The following is a 12108-nucleotide window of genomic DNA, read 5'->3' on the forward strand; positions in this document are numbered from 1 at the left end:
AATAACACAAGCAACTGGCTTACTGCATTACTCACAAATGGACAATTAATATTCCTCTTGCAGAAAACAAACTTTTACCTTAATTTCTTATCAGGATGATATTCCTCGCAAAAATTGCATCAAAATATTTGTTCATCCTTAGTCATATGCTAACAGTAATGCCACTCACCTCTTATGTCAGCATATCATATATCCCCTCTTATGTCAATACTGATAACATTCATCTCTCAATTTGTCATACATGGGGTATTGACTGCATATTTTATGTAGTCTTTAGGGACTTTAGTGACATTCCTATGGACAAAGTCTGACTACATTCTTTTATGAATGAGGACTAATCTCCACTCAGAAATTATTATTCTTAATTTGTACTATCCTTTTGTTCTTCCACCTGCCTTGAATCTCGCCTTTACCACCACTGTGACTCCATGTGTATGGTGCAATATTCCCAAAGACTAGAAGTGCTTATTGCTAACAAAATACTAAATACTCCATTTCTCATCCAATATGCTTTCTTCTACAATAGCACATTCTTAAATCCCAGCAATGGGAAGACACAACCAAATTCAACTTGTGGTTGAGATTAGTGAGCGATGTGGACCAGCAAGGGCTGGAAGGCAACTTGACGCCTGACGGACAGATAGAGTGACAGGAGTCGACTCTGCACCCATCACAGCCATGCTACACAGGGACAACCCTGCACGGAACTTTGCATATTCCTCTGCTACAACACGTACAATGGCACAGCTCGTAACTGGGTCATAATGTAGTACATTCATGGGCAAACTGGAAGTCATCTGAAAAAGTATAATAATTCAATTGAAAGTGAAAAAAATAATACAATACTGGTACACAAACACACACACATATGTATACATACAGTAAAACTTAAGAAATCCAGACTGCTATGGGGTGTAACCCTATCCAGATCTTGAAAAAAATCTGAATTTTCCCAAAGATATACACAAGCCAAACCTAATTCTTTCTTAAACAAATGAATAAGCAAATAAAGTATGTCACATTAATTCACTTCACTGCACTATAATTTTATGTACAGTTTGAATGGTTCATACATATACCAAAGGCTTTTTCCCTGTACATGGGGGGTTGCCAAAAAAGAAAAAGGCATAGAAACCACTCCCACCCATTCCATTTCCTACATATTCCACCCCCTGCCACCCTCCTCCCTCCCTCTTATCTTGGCACCTCCTGGATGACGGGTCATCCCTGCATCCTGTCCACTACTCTGGGTCAGAAGCAGTGTCACAAGACACAGCACATCCATAGCAAGACCATTTCATAAATTCGGCGACCCCCACTTCTCTGTCCCCCCATGCAGAAAAGGAGAAGACAGGAGAAATCCCTGTCCGGGAGTCAAGTATGACAAAGAAGCAGAGAAAAGAGGAGGAAGAGGAAAAGAGAGAGAGATAGATAGAGAGAGAGAGAGACAGAGAGAGAGAGAGAGAACAAAGGCAGCAACAGCAGAGAGAACATGTTCATATCATGGAAGTAAAGCACCAACAATGAACCCTCCCACAACACCCTGAATGTTGATAGCCACAAAAAATGCGATCATTACTGTTCACACAATACAGGAGTTACTCAGCTACAACTACAAAATAGATATAATCAAGATACCAATACTGGCATCCTCATGTACCCACTCCCAGCAATAAGTAAGGCACTTCACTAAGGTAAGGCTACACCCATAAATATATTGAAGAAATAAATTCCACATATATGTGTGCCCAAATACATACCCACACACACAAAAAAATAACCTTATTGCTTACTTCTCCAAAGATGGTGTTGACTGCATTCTTGAAAATAACTTTAACCCATGCAGAATTCAGGGTGATTTTCTTATCCCCAACCTGCTCCCTGCAAAAATTATAACTAATTAATATTCAATTGGTACATAAATGTGTGCATAAGTTTTATACAGTACTTCATCAGCAACATCCAATGCTTATATCCTTAGGAGCCATAAAGGTAGTGCAGTTAAAGTCCATTAATCCGAATTGCAGGGGACCAGAGGGCATTCGGATTATCAAAAAATTTGGATTATTGGGGGATTACCTTGGGAACACTAATAAACACTGAGTAATACATATGTTTACACTCTAAAATGGTAAATAAAATAAAAAATGAAAAAATTATTTTATTTATTTTTACATACCTTCATCCATGGTACATTATGTAGTACAGTACAGTAGGTGTGAAACAGCAGGAGAAAAAAAATCACCACATACCCGCTGTGACAACTGCCCAACCTACCAAGCACAAGCAATAACCAAACACAAATTACAGCACTAAACACTTTATCTCTGCTTATACATACAGCACTGATTAACACTTTATCTCTGTTTATATATATTCACTCACTGTCTTGTTGCATAGGACTGTCTGGGTTCTCAAACACATCAGATTTTTCTGGTGTTTGTTCTGCTGAGGTTGATGGCCTTGCATCACTAACACTGGATTTACCTGTAGTCATGATTTTCAGCAGGTCACAAATATCTGCCTGCTTGACAGTCTGAAAACGTTTCTTGTGGAATTCATCCCTCATGATGTGAAGATTAATAACTTCTGCTGTGTTGTAATGAGGACTTTGTTCAGCAAAATTCAGGAATTTATCCAAGTGAAATGCAGCTTCTTTCCATGTCATTTTCTCTGCCACTTCGTCTTCTCCATGTTCCTTTTCCTCTTCAGGCTGGACTGAGTTGATCACACTCTCCACAATTTTCAAATAATTGTAATATATCTGGGCTCTCAAAAATTTGGATTGTTGGGTTTTTCGGATTATTGGTGTTCGGATTAATGGACTTTAACTGTACAAGAGAAATTTAGTTAGGGTAGCAGAAGTTCTTAGTGTTCAGTATTCATTTTTTGAGAGAAAATTAGTCTTCACTCATTAAGAATAAATAAATACATAAAACAGTAATAATGATAACAACATTGCATGACTGGTCTTTAGGGATGTCACTGAAGTCCTAAAATACCAATTGCATAAAATATACAATCAATTACCAATACAGGCAAATTCACTATACTACAGGACTTTAAGGAAAGGCAAATGAATTGTACTCGGCTAGTGTGATGGAACTATTTCTTATGAATAGATTTCCACCCATTAGTCTTTACTCATCACACTCATCCATTCCACTCTTTCCTGCTTCAACCATGAAATCTATACTTCAATTCCTTCCAGTAATGTCACTTCAACCCCAGTACACCCCTCTCATGTAACATCATCATTCCCTTTGATGCTTCTCTAACTTGTTCCATATTCTATGTATTTTCCCTTGATAAACAATCTTCACCACAAACTCTTATGGCTTCACTCACCTGTTCCACCCACTTTTTCTTCGTCTAACCCTTGTTCTCACTCCTATCTCCAACAATTTGTGTATTCTCTAAGGATATTTACTTTCATCCATTCTAATAACATGATCAAACCAGCTTAGGTTGACCTGTTCAACTCTCCCAATCCCATCTATTCACAAGTCCCAATCATTCCTTACTTCATGAGTCCCAATCATTGTAGGAGCGAAGCCAAATGCAGAGTATTGGATCCAATGTATTTAACATTTTGCCCAGCAGGGCTTCTTCAGAAATAACATTGTGGACAAACATCTGCAGCTTGCAGGGAGAAACGAACATGAAACTGGTGTAAACACAATTTGCATACATTGCTTGTTACTTTGTTATTAAAACTGCTAAAGGTTTACCAGTGTTTATTGTAAAAAATCCATTGTTTTGATTTATATTATCAATGAGAGATATAAAAGCAGATTCAAAACATCTACATTTCATAGTATGGTTTTCATATTCAATAACCTTAGAATTATTCCAGTCAGCATTGTGGCCTGTATCGTATCTATGTCTAACAATGGCATTATTCATATTGTAAGTTCTCATATCATATTTGTGATCCAATATTCTTTTATCAACACCACGGAAACTTTCACCAATGTAGACCTTTTTAAAGCCTAAACATGGCACACAGTAAACACCTCTTGACAAACATTTTCCCTACTTTTATTTTGGCTTTCTCTAAACATTTTCCCTACTTTTATTTTGGCTTTTTGTAAGATTGCCAACTGTTACCGAGCTGGCTTTCACAACATTAACACCAACCTTGTTTAATACTGAGGGAATATTGTCTGCAACTGAGGCATTAGGTAATATGATCCTCTTTCTACATTCTAGATGAGGTATGTGAACATGAAGAGCCTCTAATATCCAAGTGCGCATTCACATACCATCGTGACCTAACATCACACGTTCTCACGCACATACTAATTCTCATGTCTCACTTAACATTGTATGATGAGGTGATATACTCGCACATAATGGAATGCTTTCGGGTGTGACGTGATCTTAGAAAACATGAGAAACTTAAGTGCTGGGTCGTGTTGATTTTGGCATTCTTACTATCTTAGGTCACGTTTTTCCTCCTCCTTGAAGTATTTTTATTCCTTATTCAATAATCAGTGTAATAATTATAGTTTATTTGATATCATTTGTTTTGTTTTGTTATCATTTGTCTGTTTGATTCTCATTTATTGTTAGTTGTATGTCAATTTATTATTTACTATTGACCTCTTTATTATTTATCTATACCTATGCATTTATTTATGTATTTTATTAGTTATTTACATTATTATAATTTTTATTTATTTATTTATTTTTATTATGATTTTTTTTTCACATCCGACCTAGATACGGATCAAAAGGTCTCCTGTCGGCATGCTCTGCCTTTGTAATCCTTTGTTTCTTTCCTTAGGGACTATATCGCAATGAAGAGGTGAAGTCACAGAGATGGGTCGAGGCAGCTGTGTCTGCGGTGTTTTTGATGCTGTTGTTTACTGCGTGCAATCACTATGCCACCCAAAAACCACTCCAAAACACCGCAAACGCAGCTAATTAACGTCTGCTAATGAGAAGTCTCACTGTACAGTGTTGGAAACCTAAATTATGATAACACGTGGAGAAACTTTTTAAAGTTTTAAAGGTTCTAACAAGTTATTCTGTCTTTTACCCAAAGTACGCTTGTCCTCCATTTCCACAATTTTTTCTTTAAATTATTAAAAAGATTGGATATTACGTGTTCAAATATAATAACGAAGGGTTGTATACATAATACCACGTAGACTGCAATGTGTTTTAGATGGACAAAATGGGAAAACGGAAACTAGATTTCTAAGCATAAATATAATATAGGAATTGTCCCAGCAAATAAAGGTATGTCATTATCATTTGTCTACTTGTTCATTATTATTTGCTTGATTTTCATTTATTATCAGTTATAGGTGAATTTATTATCATATACTTTATTTATTATCTAACTATACCTATGCATTCATTTATCTATTTTATTTATCATTATTTACATCATTATATTCATTTATCATTACTATATTTTTTCTCGCATCCAACCCAGATATGGACCAAAAGGTCTACTGTTGGCATGCCCCACCTTTGTAATCTTATTTCATGGTCCCATGCATAGTCCCTAAGCATCTCATTTCCACTACCTCCACACAACCTCTCTTGATTTTATCATGCAGACCTCATTCCCACACATACCAATACATATAGGACTGCTTCCACAGACACCCATACTGCATCTCCTATCTTCTCTCTCATTTAATGGCTAATTTCTTCATCCAATCTTCCATTTACCTGTATATCTGTTACCACACATTTTAACTTTCTACCAACTCTATTTTCTTCTCCATGCAAATATATATCAACCTTTAGCTATCTACTCTTGGATACCATCATTATCTTTTTTCTTTTTTTTTTTACACATTAATTCCCGTCTTTCCCCTTAACAAACTTTACCAATTTACTCACTAGCTTCTTCAAGCCCTCCTTTGTCTGTTGGCAGAGCATTTACACCAGCTCTTTCCAAATTAACATATGAACAAAGATTATCGAAATTGGAACTACCAACACTGGAGCAGAGAAGAGAAAGAGGTGATCTACTGACTATATTTAGAATCATGAAAGGGATGGAAATCCTTCATAGGAATGATTTACTAAAAAATGATAATGGAAAAACAAGAGGTCATGAAAAGAAACTCAAAAAGAATAGTAACTATAGAAGAGATCTTAAAAAAAATAAATACATAAATAAAAAAATAAAAAAAAATAAAGAAATAAATAGAGCACTGGATATCTGGAATAACTTAGATAAAGAAACAGTGTGTGCAAATACTATTCAAGATTTTTAGAAAAAAGTTGATGCTGAAAGATACAAAGACGAGTCACCATGAGCATAGCTCCCTTCCCGTATAATACAACTAGATAAATGCATACATTACTAGTAGTTAGAGCTTAATTTCTATTACATATTTCCATTTACAGAAGGGGGTGGAAAGGCTTTCCTTCCTGGAGGATAAGTAACTGCTGCATCACCACTTTGATGTGGTACTCCCTGACTCCCACCTGAGAAGTCAATGTATCAGATAGCAAATGAAACTGACAATATAAACAGCTTTGTTCCATTTGGACATTTCTCAAATGAACACTTCCCATATGGACGCTTCCAAAGCTAACCTAACCCTTATTAATCATAATATTTGTTTTTTAACACATCTTTTTGGAAAACATTCATCTGAGACAACACGAAATAAATAGCCACTGCAATACCTTTTTTTCATACATAAATAACTTTACTCTTCTTTTTTACAGATACAAGTCCAAAAGAATTCTGGAGAAAACATTGACATTTAAGTGGCACATCATTTTCCTTATCAATAACCTAGAAAAAAAGGGTAAATTTAAGGAAGTGCACACCTAAACTATATAGAATTAGTTATGAAATATAAATTTTGTAATTTACTACACCACCCGTGACCCTTTGGGTCAAATAAAATTTCAAATTATACGTTGTTAATAAAATGGTCAATAAAATCTTTATTAAGACGATGTTCTATTCAGCAGAAGTGAAATGCAGAAGATTGCGACGTCATGTTGGCATTGCTTGGAACACTACGCATCATATGATTTATAGGGTTTGTAATATTTTAATAAACTCATTATGCCTCATAGATGCCAACTCAGGAGTCAGCTATACTTTTAAATACTGAATATGAGAATTTATAAGTATATATGGATATATATATGTATGTTGGGTCAAATAAAATTTTAAATGATACGTTGTTATAAGAAGTGAAATGCAGAAGATTGTGACATCATGTCATTGTTGCTTGGAACACTACACATCATATGATGTCATGACACCATGTCTCTTCTTCTGATTGGCTGGTCCTCAGTCGTGATGTCATATCTCTTCTTCTGATTGGCTGGTCCTCAGTCATAATGTCATATCTCTTCATCTGATTGGCTGGTCCTCAGTCGTGACATCATATCTCTTCTTCTGATTGGCTGGGTGACGGTTTCAAGCGAGCAAGATAACAAACAAGATTATCAGAGTTTTATAAGTACTGTATATAGATAATACATCAATGTAAAATACATCTTCCTTGGCAGAAACCAATAATAAAAAAAACCTTGCTAAAAGCAATACACTACCAAACAGAGCCGCAACAAGTGCTTCCAGACACCATCTTTGTTTTGATAGATGCAGAAGGTGAAGAAATTAATGTATGATGAATTGTTCTGTTCTAACCAAACCTGCATTTAGTAATGCAGTACCTGTAATGGTACAGGTCATCAGGGTCATTGTCCTCATTGTCATCAGGGATATTGACTGCCAGTTTTGGCATCCAATCAGACTGGGGATGTAGAGGTATTTCATTGCTTCAAGAAAAGCATGAAGTTCAGCTTCATAGCAGTTTCAAAAACAATGTAGCATGCAAGGTACTGGCAGAGTGGGAGAACATCTGGTATACAACATAGCCATTGCCATCATCAAAATAACATCAGACTGCATTGACAGATGACACACAGCACAGGGAATGATGTAATTGGCTTGCTTTTAGAAATTCTTTTTTGTTATCGATTTCTGCCAAGATTGATGTACTTTACTTGACAAAATTAATATAAAAAATATCATATTGATATGTCTCTTGGGTGTACACAAGGTAGCCATTACCATCGTCAAACTGACATCAATGGGACTGGATAGATGACACAAACATGGCACCTGGAAACTCGTCACAGTAGTGTATTTGCTTTTAGCATTTTTTTATTTTATTAATTTCCAAATTAATATTTAATTTTGTAGAGATATATCACATAGGTGTGATGATGATGATGATAATGGTAGTCCGTCGATTACGACGATGACAGCTTCTCAGGTTTTCTGGCGGGGAGGTTCGTCAACGCCTGTTATGGGTTCGGAGGTGGCTTATGAGGCCAATTCTCGTAATTCTCCAATTACATAGGTGTAAACAATCTTAATAACATAAAAAAAAGTTAAGAAATATGCCTTGGTTGGATCCAGTTGATAGCACAACTACCATGGTCTAATCTACCAAACTAAACCTAATCTAACACAATTTAACCCATCTCCAGAACCCTTGCCAGGGTGTACACCAGTGTACATCGCATTATTCTTTCCTGTGCTTTTGTCAACGATTCAAATCCCCCCTCAAGTTCATTTTCCACATATGACAATAATGATGTTCAATACCAAAAAATGGAAATGGAAATGGAAATGGGTGATACTGGCAAAAGGCCATCCTTAGACTATTCCATGGGTAGTGAAACCATCATAAAGCAAAACAGGAGAAAGACTTGGGAGCCTCAATAAAAAACATCTTGTCACCTGACAGACATATAAGCAGGATTGTGCGAGAGACATACAAATTATTACACAAGATTAAAATGCCATTCCACTATATAGATGAAGGGATGATGAAAAAACTCATCGAAACCCTGACACGTCCAAGATTGGAATATGCGTCAGTAGTACGGTCCCCACACAGAGCGAAGGATACAAGTAAGACTGAGAGAATACAAAGAGCAGTAACCAAACTGGTCCTGAGCCTGACAGATAAACCAAATGAGGAGAGACGAAAAATACTGGGTCTGCCAACTTTGAAATATCAAAGAGAAAGATATAATTACAGTATTCAGGTCACATATGGGGATAGATTGCATTGACAGATGAGATTTGATTATTAAAATGAGAGGACTAGGTCATGAGAGTAAATTAAGATTGGCAAATTTTTAGTTGTGCACACCTACACAATATAGCAATATTTTGTAAATTATAACACATCAACATAATATATGATTTTCTTGGCAGAAATCAGTAAAAAAAAATTGCTAAAACCTATTTACTAATGAACAAATTCGTGGTGGTCGAATGATACGCCATGTTTGTTTTGATATATGCCGAGGTCGAAGAAATGAATGATAAATTCGTCTATTCTTACATAATCTACCTAACTTACATAACCTAATCTATACAGTATTTAGTAATTTGGTACCTCAAATTCTAAAGATCATCCGGGTCATCATTGCCATCATGCATGCTGATGGCCTAATTATTATTGTACCTCAGGCAATTAACAGACAATGGTAGAACCCTGTGTTCGCTCATAAAGTCCAAGGAAGCCCTATTGTCTTTGTAATAGTACTTATTATCGTCACCTGAAGTTGGAGAACACCCGGTCCACATGAAAGCCATCATTTAATTGACAGTGACTGGACTGGACAGATGACAGCATAGCATCTGGACCATATCCTAGCAGCTTCATTTGTTTGTAAATTTCTGTGTAGCAAGTTTTTTTTGTTATATATTTCCGCCAAGAAAACTGTACACTATGTTTATGAATTATATATAATTTACAAAATTAATATATAACTTGGTATTTGTTCATTTGTGCATAAATACGCGATATAGCGTTAGAAAATTAAATATTAATTGCGTAAATTATAATACATGAAAGTAATATGTGATTTTCTTGGCAGTAATAAAAATAAAAAATACCTTGCTACAAGCAAATATACCAATGAACGTTGTCTGCCTGGTCCAGTTAAGGCCTGGTATACGCCCTCAGTACTTCAGCCAGTACCTCGTGAGGTATATATTCTTGAAAGAATGCTATAGAGCTGAAATCCATGCTATGAAAAGCCAATATATCCTGCAATCAGAAAGAGTGATTGAACAGGCCGCCAATATCTGTGACGACAACGATCCGGATGACCTTCAATTACAGGTACCGATTTACTAAATACACATTAGGTTAGGTTAAGTTAGACGAATTTATCATCCTTTCATTTCTTCGACGTTGGCATCTATCATAAACATGGCATACCATTCATCCGGCGCAACTTCGTTACTTATGAAATCTGTTTTAGCAACTTTTTTGTTATTTCTGCCAAGAAAACTGTACATACGTTGATACATTGTAATTTACAAAACTAATGATTAATTTTCTATTGCTATATCACATACTTGTGCACAACTGAACATTTACCTTTAATTTTATAATGCTACATTGCATAGATGTGCACAACTAAAATAATACTGAAAGACGTCTAAAGAATGTGAAGAAAAAGTATGTTTTCCATATTATTGCATAAATATGTGGAATATCTTAGGTGATATAGCAAAGTTAAAAAAATACTAGTTCAAATATAAATACAATTGGAAATCAAGGATACAGATTATCATTATCATTACAGATCATTAAGTTGGAACTGTTACTATTAACTGTACATGAATTTGAGTTCAATACATTTTGGTAAATACATGTGGCTGTTCGTGTGCATTGGTCTATTGCAGTCAATGACAAGAATTCGATTATTCTTTGATTAAAAAATTGTCTACTTACACTTCAACTTCCAAATACCAATAACGCGATTTGTATCGTGACATTGCAGCTGCTAACGTAGCAAAGACCACGCTAAATATCAAATACTATCGCAAGTTCTTGTTTACTGCATAGCTAGCAAGTCAGTTTGCTACATTAGGGGCAGTGTTGTTGTTTGTCCGTAGCTCCAATTTCCGTCGTTTTCTCATAATTTAGTGAAAGAAAACGTACTAGAGTCTAATTACAGGGGCAACTACTGTATTTGAGAAAGCTGTCGATTTGCCCAGTGATATGATTGTAATGTAATGATCTGACATATGGACTTGTATCTGGCCAACCTAGGTTACATTGCACTCTGGATAAGTGTAGGTGAGGGAGGATGGTAGTTTTGTGATATGTCACAGAGGTAAATGCAACGAGGAAGTCTAATAATAAATACTGAGCTGGATATTTCCGTAGTCCAGTGCAGGTAATCACCTCGTACCACCATTCATAGTAATATTCGTACGTGATTAAACCTATTTTAATTTAGGGAATACAATAACAAGACATACCGAATTGTAATTTTATATTTTTCTACCATATACTTCTGAATTTAAGAAGAAAAGGGACATTACGGACATAATTCCGCTGATGACTTCATGTCCGCAGCATGACGTATCTATCCGTTTTGATGAGTTTCGCAGAACGGCAACACTAATTAGGGGTGCCGCGCTTTCTAAACAACACTGGTATTGGCCGACTTGCAAGCTAAGACCATGCGCTTGCGCGCGATCCGTTTTTGTGGGAGGGGAAGAATGTCTGTAAGAAAATGAAAAGATAGTAGTATATAATAGAGGGCTATTGGAAGTGTTACCATACTAAACTCTATTTTATTTTTGTTTATCTTTGCTGGCAGCCGAACACCGAGAGTTGCCAGAGAAGCAGTTTCTCTGAGGTATAACTTAAGTCAAAGAAAACTATAATTAGAGGCTGACTTTAATATTTTACTAATGTAAGTTACGTTTGATCTAATATATATCAAATAGTTTTTAATCACCAGCATAATAAATCAAAGGGATATTGTTGTGAGGGAAAGCAAAATGTATGTAGTATGATATTGTGTGTAATTTTGCAAATGAAAAAATATAGCGCATTAAGATGAATTAAATGTGAATGAACACATTTCCATACACAACTCACCATTTTATAACATTAACAAACAAACAAAAACACAATTACATAATTAACAAACAAAGCGTACATTTACCTTACACACTTTATATGTAAGTCCTGTACAGTACAAAGAATTTAAGTTTGTACACAATCCACCTTTGTCTCTAGCTGTAACATCAAAATTTAACAATTTATAATAGCGTACTTTAACCCA

General features: G+C 35.5%; 1 protein-coding gene across 1 annotated transcript; it reads right to left on the minus strand.

Moving 5' to 3' along the window:
• Window positions 1-388: 388 nt before the first annotated feature.
• Window positions 389-10946, minus strand: LOC143025602 (ribonuclease P protein subunit p14-like). The gene is made up of 3 exons (XM_076185537.1): window positions 10761-10946; window positions 1794-1881; window positions 389-797 (listed from the first exon to the last, which is right to left on the minus strand). The coding sequence occupies exons 1-3, from the start codon at window positions 10802-10804 to the stop codon at window positions 567-569; spliced, it is 363 nt and encodes a 120-aa protein (XP_076041652.1). The 5' UTR covers window positions 10805-10946; the 3' UTR covers window positions 389-566.
• Between the last annotated feature and the right edge of the window lie 1162 nt (window positions 10947-12108).

The sequence above is a fragment of the Oratosquilla oratoria genome, chromosome 5, assembly GCF_046742065.1.
Source record: "Oratosquilla oratoria isolate Oo_2021 chromosome 5, ASM4674206v1, whole genome shotgun sequence".
Classification (NCBI taxonomy): Eukaryota; Metazoa; Arthropoda; class Malacostraca; order Stomatopoda; family Squillidae; genus Oratosquilla; species Oratosquilla oratoria.